At 36.9% G+C, this 13,275-nt stretch overlaps 1 protein-coding gene and 1 long non-coding RNA gene across 2 annotated transcripts in view; both read right to left on the bottom strand.

Moving 5' to 3' along the window:
• LOC134804934 (uncharacterized) overlaps positions 1-5,898 on the bottom strand; it is a 401,964-nt gene extending 396,066 nt beyond the window's left edge. The window contains exon 1 of the long non-coding RNA XR_010146192.1: positions 5,886-5,898. This is a non-coding gene — a long non-coding RNA (uncharacterized LOC134804934). The remainder of the gene's footprint in view (positions 1-5,885) is intronic.
• Positions 3,782-5,203, bottom strand: LOC134804860 (probable G-protein coupled receptor No18). Its single transcript, XM_063778157.1, has one exon. The coding sequence runs from the start codon at positions 5,010-5,012 to the stop codon at positions 4,188-4,190; it is 825 nt and encodes a 274-aa protein (XP_063634227.1). The 5' UTR covers positions 5,013-5,203; the 3' UTR covers positions 3,782-4,187.
• Positions 5,899-13,275: the final 7,377 nt, after the last annotated feature.

Genomic DNA, 13,275 nt, shown 5'->3' with positions numbered 1-13,275 from the left:
GGCTAGATTAGAGGAACAAAGAGAAAGATCAATTGCACTGGTTACATCCCCAGGGCGGATGCGCCTGGTAGGGGAACCAGTATTTAGGATACAAAGGTTCAACTATTTTAAGAAGTTCGTTACCTAGCACGGGGTCCGACCTACCACTTCCCTAAACTTCACGATGGCAGTTAAAAACCCCTAGAACTATAATAGGAGGAGGAAGAGATTGCAGTATAGAGGAATAGGTGAGAAAGAATTGTTTTGGAAGGGAGGCTAAATAAATATACCTACCATATAAGTACCTACAGTTGGCCACACGGGCGGCCACAACATGAAAGTTGGCTGGCGGAGTAATTTTGATTTTGTTGAGCGTATAAGAGAGTTCCTAATTAGTAGAGCACAGCCAGCGTAACCATCAGGCCTGTCATCACAAATACATGTGAATCCAGGGACTCTGAAGTTATGTTCTGGTTTTAGCCATTTTCCGATAGCGCGATAATGTAAAAATTATACTTATTAATTAAACGAATTAAATCGGCTTTTTTATTGCTGATGCTCCTGCCATTCCATTGGAGAATCATTTGATCCATGATCTGAAGAAACAAGGGATGTAAGGAGAGGGGCAACGTGGGACATCAGGTTGTTATTAGGGGCAGAAACGGTTTGGTCAAAGCAGACAGGAGTTTGAATAGCGGCAAGGGCTTTTTCGCCCTCTGATGACGAGTGGGGGTTACTGAGGGCTGTCCCATTACTTGCCAGTAACGGATTATCGATGACCATGGCCCTGTGGGCTTTTTGGGGAGGAGAGCGCGCTCTGGTAAAACTGGTAAAAGTAGTTTTTTTTTTATTGTAGGTACCTACTTATCATATGCGAGTTGAGAGTTTGACGTATTAAATCACCGTAATTAAGGTCTGCTGTCCTTAAATTTATGTATGAAATTACATGCAAAGCCTTCGTGAATTAAGTATTGTAATCTTAGTTCGTAATTATGCTTATTTTAAAGACCATGAACTCTAAGTACTTACTAGAAATAAAGTAGAATTTTACTAATGCTGTAATTATGTAATACGACATGCTAATCTTCTTCTTCTTCCTCGATTCCTCATGACTGAGGGTCACGACCACATGAGGTTGTTATTTGTGCACCAAGGCTCTCCATTCTGCACGATTTTCATGCTCATAGACAGTCCAAAATATTTGGGGCGATAGAATAAAAGTTTCACTTTAAAAAAGTTTAATTACTATTTTTGAAATTACTTTAGGTGCTGTGTAATCCAGTAATAAAACCATTTTTTGTGTGTTCCTCTAAATTAGTCCATGAGTAGGTATAGTTGAGTAGTTTACACATTACAATATCATCATCATAGGTCGCTATTGTAAGCAATCTCTTCCCTTCTTCTTATTCTTAAGGTACTCGTAAAGGAGGTAAATACGGTGGAGGAAATTAATTCAGTAGCAATTTGCGGTTCAAGTTTTGATTGTATATATTTACTTACACTAAGACTCTCCAATGTAAAGTAAACCGTAAACTGCTAAATAATCAATTTCCTCGACCGTAGGTACTATATAAATAGTAATCATTATACAAATCTCGCCTACGAGCAACGCATACAATTTGGTGCGGAGATATAGGCCATGAAAACATTGCAAGATAAATAACTCCCTTATCATTATCACCGAGCAATACAGTTGATGAAAGGACACTAGATAAAACAACCCGAAAGAGAGCATCAAACCAGAGGTATGCACTCTGGCATCCCCACTTTGCGTTTTGGCATTTTTTTATTATATGAGGATTTAGTAAATTGTAGGTCCCAAGTCCTAAATCCTCTTATAATAACTAATAACGCCAAAATGCCAAAACGCAATGTGGGGTTGCCAGAGAGAATGACGTCACAAGTCATTATTATTATTGACATAGAGTTAGACCAAGATAAGTCTGCCGGGATTTTTATAGCCCACAGACTCTGCGAGTTTTATTTTAAACGTCAAACATCTATGAAATTATGAGGAAATTATGACGTATAAATAATATTTGCACAGTTTGTGCTGTCAAAATCGGTGCAGAGTTGTCTTGGTCTAACTCTATTGCTTTCTGTAACGTTGGCATTAATGTCAAATGACGTTGTGAACACCGATATCAAAACGATATGGACTGTTCTACTTGGACTTCTTTTTGGTAACAGTTCTTGATCATAGAACATAATCTACTTTGCCAGATAGCCAAGTATGTGCGATAGCCAGACTGACTACTAGGGTGGGTCAGTTGTCCTTCGGCCATAGTTATAAAAAGTTACACGTAATAATACCAATAAACAGTATTTTATTTTGCAATATCCGGATCATATAAATATTGGTACATTTGTATGGTCTGCGGAGTACCTATATCTACTTATGTATTGTCCCTTTATTCAAATTTTAGCTAAAAAAATAGGTATATAAAAATATTGGCTCGACAATTATAAAGGTTCAGAGCCAACGAACTCGTTCAGAGCTAGAGTTAGACCAAGAAAAGTCTGCAACGATTTTGATAGCACACGCAGTGCAAGTGTAATTTTAAACGTCAAACTTCTATGAAATGATAACGTATTAATAACACTCGCATTGCGTATGCTATCAAAATAATTTCAGACTTTTTCTTGGTGTACCTAAACTCTAATAAATTGAATGAAAAAGTATGTACTCAAAAAGGAACTTTTTTTTCACTATGTCCATACACCATACATTTTATGAAAACTTCAATAAAATAAAAAAACGTGCAACCTTTTTTAACTGTGCTTCCTAATAAAATAATATAAAGTAAAAATGACCCACCCTGCTACCTACTGATTAGAAAAAAAAAGTTAGACCAAAAAAAGTCTGCAACGATTTTGATAGCACACGCAGTGCAAGTGTCATTTATACGTATATCATATCATATACATACATATATCTGGGAGACCGAACTTTGCTCGGAAAATATATAAAAAGTCAAAAATGCGCGTTTTCCCAGAGATAAGACCTAGATAGATCGATTTTTCGCCCCCGCAAACCATCGAAATCGTTAGAGCCATTTCCGAGATCCCCGAAATATATAAGGTGCTACTTTATTAGTTGCAGATATTTTAACATATGATACTTTACTTTAAAACAACAAACTTTAAATAGAAATTAAGAATATTTAATTATTATTTTTTTGTTTTAATGGAAAACTGCAAAAGGTTATTAGGATAAAGTGGCCAGCCAGTTAGGTGTTAGGTAAAATAGGTACTAGAATCTGTTCAATGCGTTCACATTTATTAGTCACATTAACACATTCAACACCAAGAACCCGACTGTCGGGTATACTGTTCGTAGCGACTACGCGCTACATACGACGAATCCGTGGCTACGCGCTACGAGCGTAACCCGTAGCACTTAGTGGTATTGAATGTGTTAACAGGGTGTTTTTACGTAGCAAATTATTTTTTCAGTTTTCTCCAAAAAAACATTGAAAAAGCTATAACGTTTCATACTTAAATATACTCCAGGAACCGAGTACTATCAGCTGTATAAATATCTGCAACTAATAAAGTAGCACCTTATATACATATATAAATAAACAAGTATTGCTCGTTTAAAGGTATCAGAGAGATAGATACATTTCATAGAAGTTTGACGTTTAAAATAACACTTGCACTGCGTATGCTATCAAAATCGTTGCAGATTTTTCTTGGTCTAACTCTACCTACTTTGACTTTGTAAAAATGACTTTAAGTAAATACTTGTCAGTGGTCACATTATTTTTTTATCTTATATGTGTCAGTCATTAATGCCAAAGTCAGTTACAAAAATCAGCAAATATGGCAGAAGATTTTTTACTTATGTTATTTTTGTTTTTTATTGGTTTATTATCATTTATAAGTTTTCTACCTGTACTTCTTCATTTGATAAAAATGTTCTAGCATAAAACAAATTTAATGGTGACAATACGAGTAACTATAAGTAGGTACCAATTAACGTTTTGGCCGATTACAAAACGTACCTATTGCTACCAAGATGTTAAACAACATTTTAATTATCGGTCTGAAGTTGCAGCAGAGAACACATTTCAAATAAATTATTAGAAATAAGAAGAATGACGAGCTTTATTGTTTTATACGAATTGAGATCGAATGTTTCTGTTGACTGAGAGCGCGCTCACGCCGGGGTCCGAGTTCGGCCGCACGCGCTCCCATGGGGCGGGCTATCTTGATCCCTGGCAATACTCACAAAGCAGCACCTTCTTAAAAGCCTGTCTAAACACTTTATTAAATATTGTATAGAAAATCGGATTCACCATAGAACTTGAGTAACCCAACCACAGTACAAAATCAAAAACCCAATAAGGTATGTTTTTCTCCCAACGAGGACAAATAGCTGGTAGCATGTTTAGAACAAAAAAAGGCGCCCACAGTATAACGAACGTGAAAAACACCACTCCAAGGACTTTAGTGGCCTTCTGTTCAAGACGCAAAATCCGCCCGTGACGCGAAGAGTTCCGAGATATCACGCTTGAATTCCGTGAGTGATGTGTCCGTGGGTTCGCGTGGCGATATGGACTTGGATTAGCCGGTTGTGCTCGAGATGTTAATGACCTTCGGGTCCGCATATTTCGCACAGGAGTTGCCAGTGTTGTTCTAGATACGCCGAAACTTGAACCCCGTCTTCCACATCTCCTTTCCTCTTCCCATGTAACCATAGAAGACGCTCCGCGACTTGAACGCCTCGAGTAGGAGATGGAAGGCTCATCACTTCTTATCCGAGAAAACCCGTTACAGTCATTAACATCCCCTCCGGGTACAATGATTACATCTGTATTACGCCTCGGTGGTGTCGACTCATTGCCAAAATAAGGGCACGTGCAAGGAGGCGGCAAGAGCAGACCATCTTCGGAACTACGAGATTTAGTAGTCAAGGCATTGGGTACAAGCAGTCCTTCGTTACCTTCGTCATCAGAAGCGCTTCTTGGTCGAAGTGGCAATGGACCTGTATCGACAGCAGCCGACAGTCGGCGTCTATCCCGATGCATCGACGAAGGTGAGCTAGATGAAACGCTTATGGATCCAGGTGTGGCTATACCGGCACGTTCTGATGTATGAGGTCTAAAAAAAACATAAAAAGATGTTAAAAGGTCTAAATAATGGATTCCTATAAGTGTAGTGTGTAGACTACTTACATTTTAATAACTAAATTGCTAAGCTTCGAATACATTGATCTAATGATGGGCTGTCACGATTTTTCACTCTAAACGGGACTTAATCATATAAGGTGCGTTGGGGTAAGCTGAAAACAGGGGTAAAACAAAAAGTCCTCCGTAATTTGAATATAATATTTTTGCTGCTTGCAACATTGTTCAAACTGCCATTTAGTTGTGCCCTGTCGCTTAGTGGGCAAAATTGTGCGTTATGAACATATTTCTACCAGAAAAAAGATAAGGTCAATGTGGCTAATTCCGTCATAGGGACTATTCCGTCCACTAGCGTTTTTCTCGAACAACGAACAAAATTAATAATTTCATTGATAAAGTTGCGATTGCTTTTAGTCTCAGCAATCAAAAGCAGATGTTTTTTTTCCTACGATTGAAAATCAAAGAAATATAGGTACGCTCATGGATGGAATAGTCGCTTAACGGAATTAGCCAAATTGACCTTAAGCGAACACTAACGTATTGTTTTTTTGTTTTACGCTAGTTCCAATGCAACACTGCTCATCTCATCAAAAACCCATTCCATCTTACCCCAACGCACCCTACATAAACCTTAACCTTGACCGCAGCGCTTGTAATAATTAGGAGTCTGAAAAATAACAGTTTTAGTGTTAGTACAGTCAGCTGCAGAGAAAAGGTACCCCCCCTGCATAGAAGTTTGTATGCAAAGGTGCAAAGCGAATAGTAATTGCTGACTGTACATACCTACATACCTACACATACTTTTTAAAATCATCATCATCGGCCACGGAAATTTTGTTGAACCACCCATATCATGTTTATTGTTCACTAATTGACCGACCAACTACTCCCTCTACTAACTACTACTACTACTAGTCTACTTCGACTAATTGGCGATTGTTCGTCGCCATATTAGCAACTGTATAGCCATATTAGCAATCTACGAAGTAGTAAACAATATTAAAATTAACAATTGCGGGGTTTGGGTGTTTTAACCCTTCTTTGCATGATTTTTTATTTTTGCCCGAAATGAATATATGTGTCACGAAATTGTTTACTGATTCTGCGAAAAAAAAAATTAAAACATCATTTTTTACTGCGAAATCAGTGTTAGAAATTGAATAGGCTAATTTATATTTATGTAAATATATAATTTTCATTAAGAGATACATAAAAAAAATCTTACCATCAGAAAGGTACACTATTTATTTTGTGATGTACGAGTATGTACACCTATGATAAAGTTTTTAAATATAAAACAATTACAAACCCCGAAAAAAGGCCCAAAATCACATAAAGTGCATTGGGGTAACATCGAAAGCGGGGTAATTTTGAAAATGGCAAATTTATATAAAATCACAAGCACTTCGTACTTTAGCAACACTTACGCTACTGCAACGCTTACCACGTCATCTTGCGTACTGTTACTACAGAAAGTAGATATTTTAGTTTAGTAGGTATTTGCCATTTTCAAAATTACCCCGCTTTCTTGGTTTTTCCAAGTTTTCCGACATTTCGTCTTAAAACAAATGTAATTTTTATAAATTAAAATACTGCGTAAATTTATGTAAAAAATCAGAAAATGGATTAGTGTTGAAAGTTGACAGTAGTTATTAAGAGCCAACAGGAGTGGTCATTTCTCCATACAAACGTACTGGACTGTTTCCTCCGAGGTTTTTGAAGCTAGAGCAATGATTTTTTTAACACAGATTAATATTGTCAATATCTGTGTCTGACCGTTTTGCTTTTTTTGATATTTTTGTTTGTTAAGGCGCTAGAGCCCTTTAAAAATGGCCAAAATGGCCTAGTTGACTATGCCGCAATGAGAGGCGTGGTATATACTGATATCAATTAGCCAAAAAAGCAAAACGGTCCGACACAGATAATTTCATAATCATTTAGATTCCCGAATTTGGTTAGGATTGGTTAAGTTTTACGAAACCTCGATTTTTGAGATTTTTACGCAGGATTTTTCGCCTAAGCTGCAGTTGTCCTTATCGCACTAACTTTAGGGGCGGAGTCAAATTTCTAAATACGTACATAGACAGAAAAGTGATGGGCAATAGTCGACTTTTAATGTCGATAATCTAGTGATGTAAGAAGTTATCGTTAAACCATCTTGTGTGAAAATATCTAGATCCTCCTAAGACACAAGGGGTTTTGGGTTGAGAGGGAACACATTTTTGTAGTTACATATACAATCTATTTTGAACTTTTTGATTCTAATATTTCAAATAAGTAGGGTGTGATATTCCTAGGCAGATCATGAAACGCTGTCATTTTATGATCTGCCTAGCGACCACCAGCTCAGCCATATCGTGCAAACCTCGAGGTGTGATATTCCTAGACAGATCATGAAACGCCGGCATTTCATGATCTGACTAGCGACTACCAGCCATATCGTGCAAACCTCAACATTTAGGCATATCGAATAAAGTAGGGTGTCCTAAATTTATAGCAAATGAAAACCATTGAAATGGCTTGACAGACTATAGTACGTTTTTGGACGCTACGTTATTTTAGTACGCATGCTACTCAAAAGGAACGTATAGTGCGACGTAATTAGTCAGATCATGAAATGGCGGCGTTTCATGATTAGGGAATGCAGTCTCGATCTCGCAATTCGATGTCTCAAAAAGATTACTCAAAACAAAGTAATTCACACGGATCAATCTTTCAATCGCGTTCGAGATCTCGAAGATAATAATTAAGGCGCTCTTATACTCGAGTTTTACGTTTTCAAGGGGGTGAAGCAGACGCGTGGTAGATCGGGCAGGCGGGCGCCCCGCGCGGCGCACCGTACCATGCCCGCGCAGCACGTCTACGTCCTTATTCGGACGACATCGGTATTCTGAATTGTCAGTTCCGGGATTTTTTCCGGCAATTAATATTGAATAAGATTTATTAGCAAATTCGAATTTTGATGAGTACTTAATGAAATGAAAAATGGTAGGTAAGACGGTGAGTGTAAATAATTATTAATTATATACAATATAAGTGTATACCGCGACAAACTGAGAATCTAATCAAATGATACCAAATTATTATGAGACAAAAAATAGTACTTTCTAATAGACATTAAAAATGTAATAGAGCTAGACCAAGAAAAATCTGCAACGATTTTGATTGCACACGCAGTGCAAGTGTTATTTTAAACGTCAATCTTCTATGAAATTATGAATAACACTTGCACTGCCTATGCTATCAAAATCGTTGCAGACTTGGTCTAACTCTAGCAGTCAATTTCGGGCAAGTAGGTAGTGAAAATAAGGAAGAATACTAGCAAAGCTAAGATAATTTGTGGGACTATTGAGTTATGCATAGCTCCAATAAGTACATAAAATTAGCTGTCTTCACAAGAAAGAATTATAACAATTTATAACTCTAACTGTAATACTTACTATTTTTCTAATTTTGAATTGACGAGTAAAAGTCAAGCATTTAAAGATTGTAATGACAAAAAACACTTCTACTTCGCCATTCGAGTTAGTTAATAGCTCAAGAAAATAAAAAAAATCTGCGGAAATAATTCGTATAATTTTGAAAATTGGCACAGTTATACCTTGTGGTGTCCAGATAACCATACTTAATGTCCTCGAGCTTAGCGGGTGTGCTGAGGTTGTAGGGGGGAGGGGGGGTGAAGGTCCCCTTTTTTAGTTTTTCGTAAATAACTCGTAAATAGTGGCCAATATAAAAAAATCTTGTTAAACGTTAATAATCTACACAAAAATTTGTACAAAAAAGAATCAGTACACTTTTAGCAGGGATCAATATTTAAAAAGATAATAAAGAGAGAAAGTTAATTATATTAAATTCTAAGGTTCCTTGTTTTGGAAAAAATCATTTATTTACATACAATATATATACAGTGGTACTACTAAACGAAATTAATAACTAGCTTAAATCTAAAATAGGCCCTTGAGGCATTGTACCAAGGATGCTGGCGGCATTTCCTCGCTGTATCGCAATGCTGATACGTTGTGCGAGGTAGCCGCCAGCTCTTCGGTTGTTTTTAGTTTTTCGTTAATAATTTGAAAACTATGACTCATAGCAAAAAAAATCTTATACATAAATAATAAACATAAAATTTCCTACAAGAAACATGTAGGACACTTTTCGCTAGGATCAATATTAAAAAAAAAACCCGGGCAAGTGCGAGTCGGACTCGCGCACGAAGGGTGCCGTACCATAATGCAAAACAAAACGGGAAAAATGCAAAAAGAAAACGGTCACCCATCCAAGTACCTACTGACCACGCCCGACGTTGCTTAACTTTGGTCAAAAATCACGTTTGCTGTATGGGAGCCCCACTTAAATCTTTATTTTATTCTGTTTTTAGTATTTGTTGTTATAGCGGCAACAGAAATACATCATCTGTGAAAATTTCAACTGTCTAGCTATCACGGTTCGTGAGATACAGCCTGGTGACAGACGGACGGACGGACGGACGGACGGACAGCGAAGTCTTAGTAATAGGGTCCCGTTTTACCCTTTGGGTACGGAACCCTAAAAAGACAAAGCAGCGGGTAAGTTGTTATTTATGTATAAGATTTTTTTTGCAATGAGTCATACTTTTCAAATTATTAACGAAAAAATACAAACAAGGAACCTTAGAATTTATTATAATTAACTTTCCTTCTTTATTATCTTTTTAAATATTGATCCCTGCGAAAAGTGTACTGAATCTTTTTTGTACAAAATTTTGTGTAGATTATTAACGTTTTACATCATTTTTTGATATTGGCCACCTTTTACGAGTTATTTACGAAAAACTAAAAAAAGGGACCTTAAGTGATTATAATTGAATTTCCCGCGTTAATATCTCTTTGAATATTGATCCTAGCAAAAAAATGTACTTAATCTTTCTTGTAGGCAATTTTATGCAGATTACTTATGTAATAGAATATGTTTTGCTATGCGCCACCGTTTAAGAGTTATTTACGAAAAACTAAAAAAAGGGTCCTTTAATATCAAATATCTCACTTCCGGTCAAGAATTCGATCAAGCAACCGGGATCAAGCAAGCGAGATTCAGCGGGGTCTAATTAGGTTAAAAAATCCGGTTGCCAAAAAGTAATACGATTATTACGATTTGCCAGTCGAAATCGATATTATGAAAAATATGACCAGTCTAAAATATTTGAATCCTGTATATCTATGTTTAAAAATTATTCAATTTGATTAATTTTATAGCCTTTTAAAATATGTTTACACAATTTATCAATCGTGACTGAATTCCGGATTGGTTAGATGGGTATGTGCCTTTGCTGCACTTGTTATAAAATGACAATATGACGGACGAATGTCTGAAATGTCACCGTATTTAAGAATTATTTTGCTTTTCTTCGTAAGCATGTTGAAAAACATTGTGTGTATAACATATTTGCATATTTATACTGGGATTACCCATTTTATAAAACGTCCGCTAAACTAGCATAGGTCCGACGCCGACAGTGGTCACGGGCGTACTGGCGTGAGGAATGGGCGCAAGGTATTGCCGCGTAAGGTGTAATTTAGTAAGCAAAATGTTGAATTCATCAAATGATTAATGAAAACATTAACGTTTCGATAAAAGGACAAGCAGTAATGAAGATTTACTTAAAAGCTATCGACTGAAGTAAGTTTCATATACATTTTCGTCGTAGTCCTTCTAACATAAGGAAATAAAGACAGTGTTAGGCATGTTTTCAAGTTAAGATTCTATCGAGAAAATTATGAGCCGTCGTGTTTCTGACAAGCAATAACGTAGTTCAAGGACTGAAGTTATACATACTAGAAAATAATGCATGAAATCCTTGTAAAAGTCTGTAAATATGGTGACAAAAAAGCGCATTTTAATACACACCGCGCCTTAAGATCTCGACCGAGATTGCATAAATCGAGATTTCCTGTCAACGAGATTAAATATTGAAAATACGTGCGAGATCTCGCGAGACCTCGAAATTGCGAGATCTAGATTGCATTCCCTAGTCTTAGCTGAATTGGTTGTTCCATATTTTTTCATACAGTCGAGTGCATACATATTTATACATTTTTTCACCTTATTACAATAGGTTAAGGTGAAGAAATGTATAAGTACATATTTATGCACTCCATTGTACTCTATGGAATATCCAATTTAGCTAGAACCCTAAATGGCTCAACAATCACGGAGCGTGACTGTACAAATGGTTCATGTTGTGTATATACTGCCTTACAAAGACATTAACATTTAGTTATGTCATGTCTATACTTCGTTTTTAAGCAATATTGAAAAAAAAAAGTACATACTCGTATTAACCACTACCCTCCTGTCAACTTTAGTAACCCTTATTCATAAACGTTTACTAAAGTTGACATTGTCCCTTTCCATCATACCAATACGTCGGAAAGGGACAAACTATTATCGGCTTGTCAACTTTAGTAAACGTTTATGAATAAGGGGGTAAGTACATAACTATTCGATATCGAGTTCCATAAACGTAAGCCGGTTCAAAAAGTTCAATCGCAATATAAGTGAGCGCTTCGTGGCAGTACCGAGTACCGAACGAAAAGTGACATTGTAAATCCAGTGAGGTGCGCGCGGGCGCGAGTACGAGCGCACGCGTCTGTGTGCGTGCATTACACACACAAATGCAGTCTCTCACGTCGCGGTTACGCCCCGTCAGAGCGACAGGTATATTCACCTCGAAATCTCAAAATTGAGAACGAGCTCAGCTCCTGTTTCGTCTTAAACATAAATATCAATCACCTCCGAAAGCACCTTTATTTCACAGGACAATGTTATGATGGAAATTTCCATCACCATGCAAAGAAGGGTTAAAACCTTGCGTCGCTGGAAAATGCTGATATCCGCTTTTATCTGTTAGTCTTGAGACCCCGGGTATATAATACGCCTTCGAAATTACAGAAAGCAAATACCTGTAGGTACCTACGGTCGAAAGTATTAATTGATGACCCATTTCGTACCTTGTCACAGTGATAATCAATATGAAAGTCGCTAGAGACCTCATACTATTGTCACTGTGACAAGGTATAAAATGGGTCATAATTGTCATAAATTAAAACTTTCGACTGCACATATAAATGCTGACGTAGGCAATTTTAGTCCCATTTAGTAAAAAAAACCGGGCAAGTGCGAGTCGGACTCGCGCACGAAGGGTTCCGTACCATAATGAAAAAAAAAACGGAAACAAAAATGCAAAAAAAAAACGGTCACCCATCCAAGTACTGACCACGCCCGACGTTGCTTAACTTTGGTCAAAAATCACGTTTGTTGTATGGGAGCCCCATTTAAATCTTTATTTTATTCTGTTTTTAGTATTTGTTGTTATAGCGGCAACAGAAATACATCATCTGTGAAAATTTCAACTGTCTAGCTATCACGGTTCGTGAGATACAGCCTGGTGACAGACAGACGGACGGACGGACGGACGGACGGACAGCGAAGTCTTAGTAATAGGGTCCCGTTTTACCTTTTGGGTACGGAACCCTAAAAAAACCTTGCATTCATATCTTTTCCATGTTACACAGTGTGTTAGTTGTTTATTCATTTGCTCTATTTCATTTTGAATTATAGATCGTTTAAAAAATAAACTTAAGAGAAAAGAGGACGAATTCTCGTAATCGCTTCTCCATACAACCGTAGTCCCCATTTTCCTCTCTGGCATTTATAAAATTTATTTTTTCCCAATTTGATCTAAGTGTATAACCACACTAACCACACCTTCGTTTGATTTTTGTTTTAGATTTTTTGATTATTACATTTATTACTTTAAAAGTTAGGAGCTTTTAAACATGTGTATGGAATTCCTTTATTGGTCCTGACTCTTATAATAATATTAAAAAAAAAACGTAGAGGCATAGCTATGATTAATATAAAATTATAAAATAAATTGTGTAAAAATATTTTTTCCATTGAGGTAATATCCAGGGAGGAGAATGGGGACTACGTTTGAATGGAGAAGCGGTCGTCCATATCATCACTTCATTCAAAATGGGGACTACGTTTGAATGGAGAAGCGGTCGTCCATATCATCCCTTCATTCAAAATGGGGACTACGTTTGAATGGAGAAGCGGTCGTCCATATCATCACTTCATTAAAAATGGGCACTACGTTTGAATGGAGAAGCGGTCGTCCATATCA

Source organism: Cydia splendana, chromosome Z (genome assembly GCF_910591565.1).
Source record: "Cydia splendana chromosome Z, ilCydSple1.2, whole genome shotgun sequence".
In the NCBI taxonomy this organism is placed as follows: Eukaryota; Metazoa; Arthropoda; class Insecta; order Lepidoptera; family Tortricidae; genus Cydia; species Cydia splendana.
Note: the sequence above shows the minus strand (reverse complement) of the source record. Positions and strands in the feature narration are given on the sequence as shown.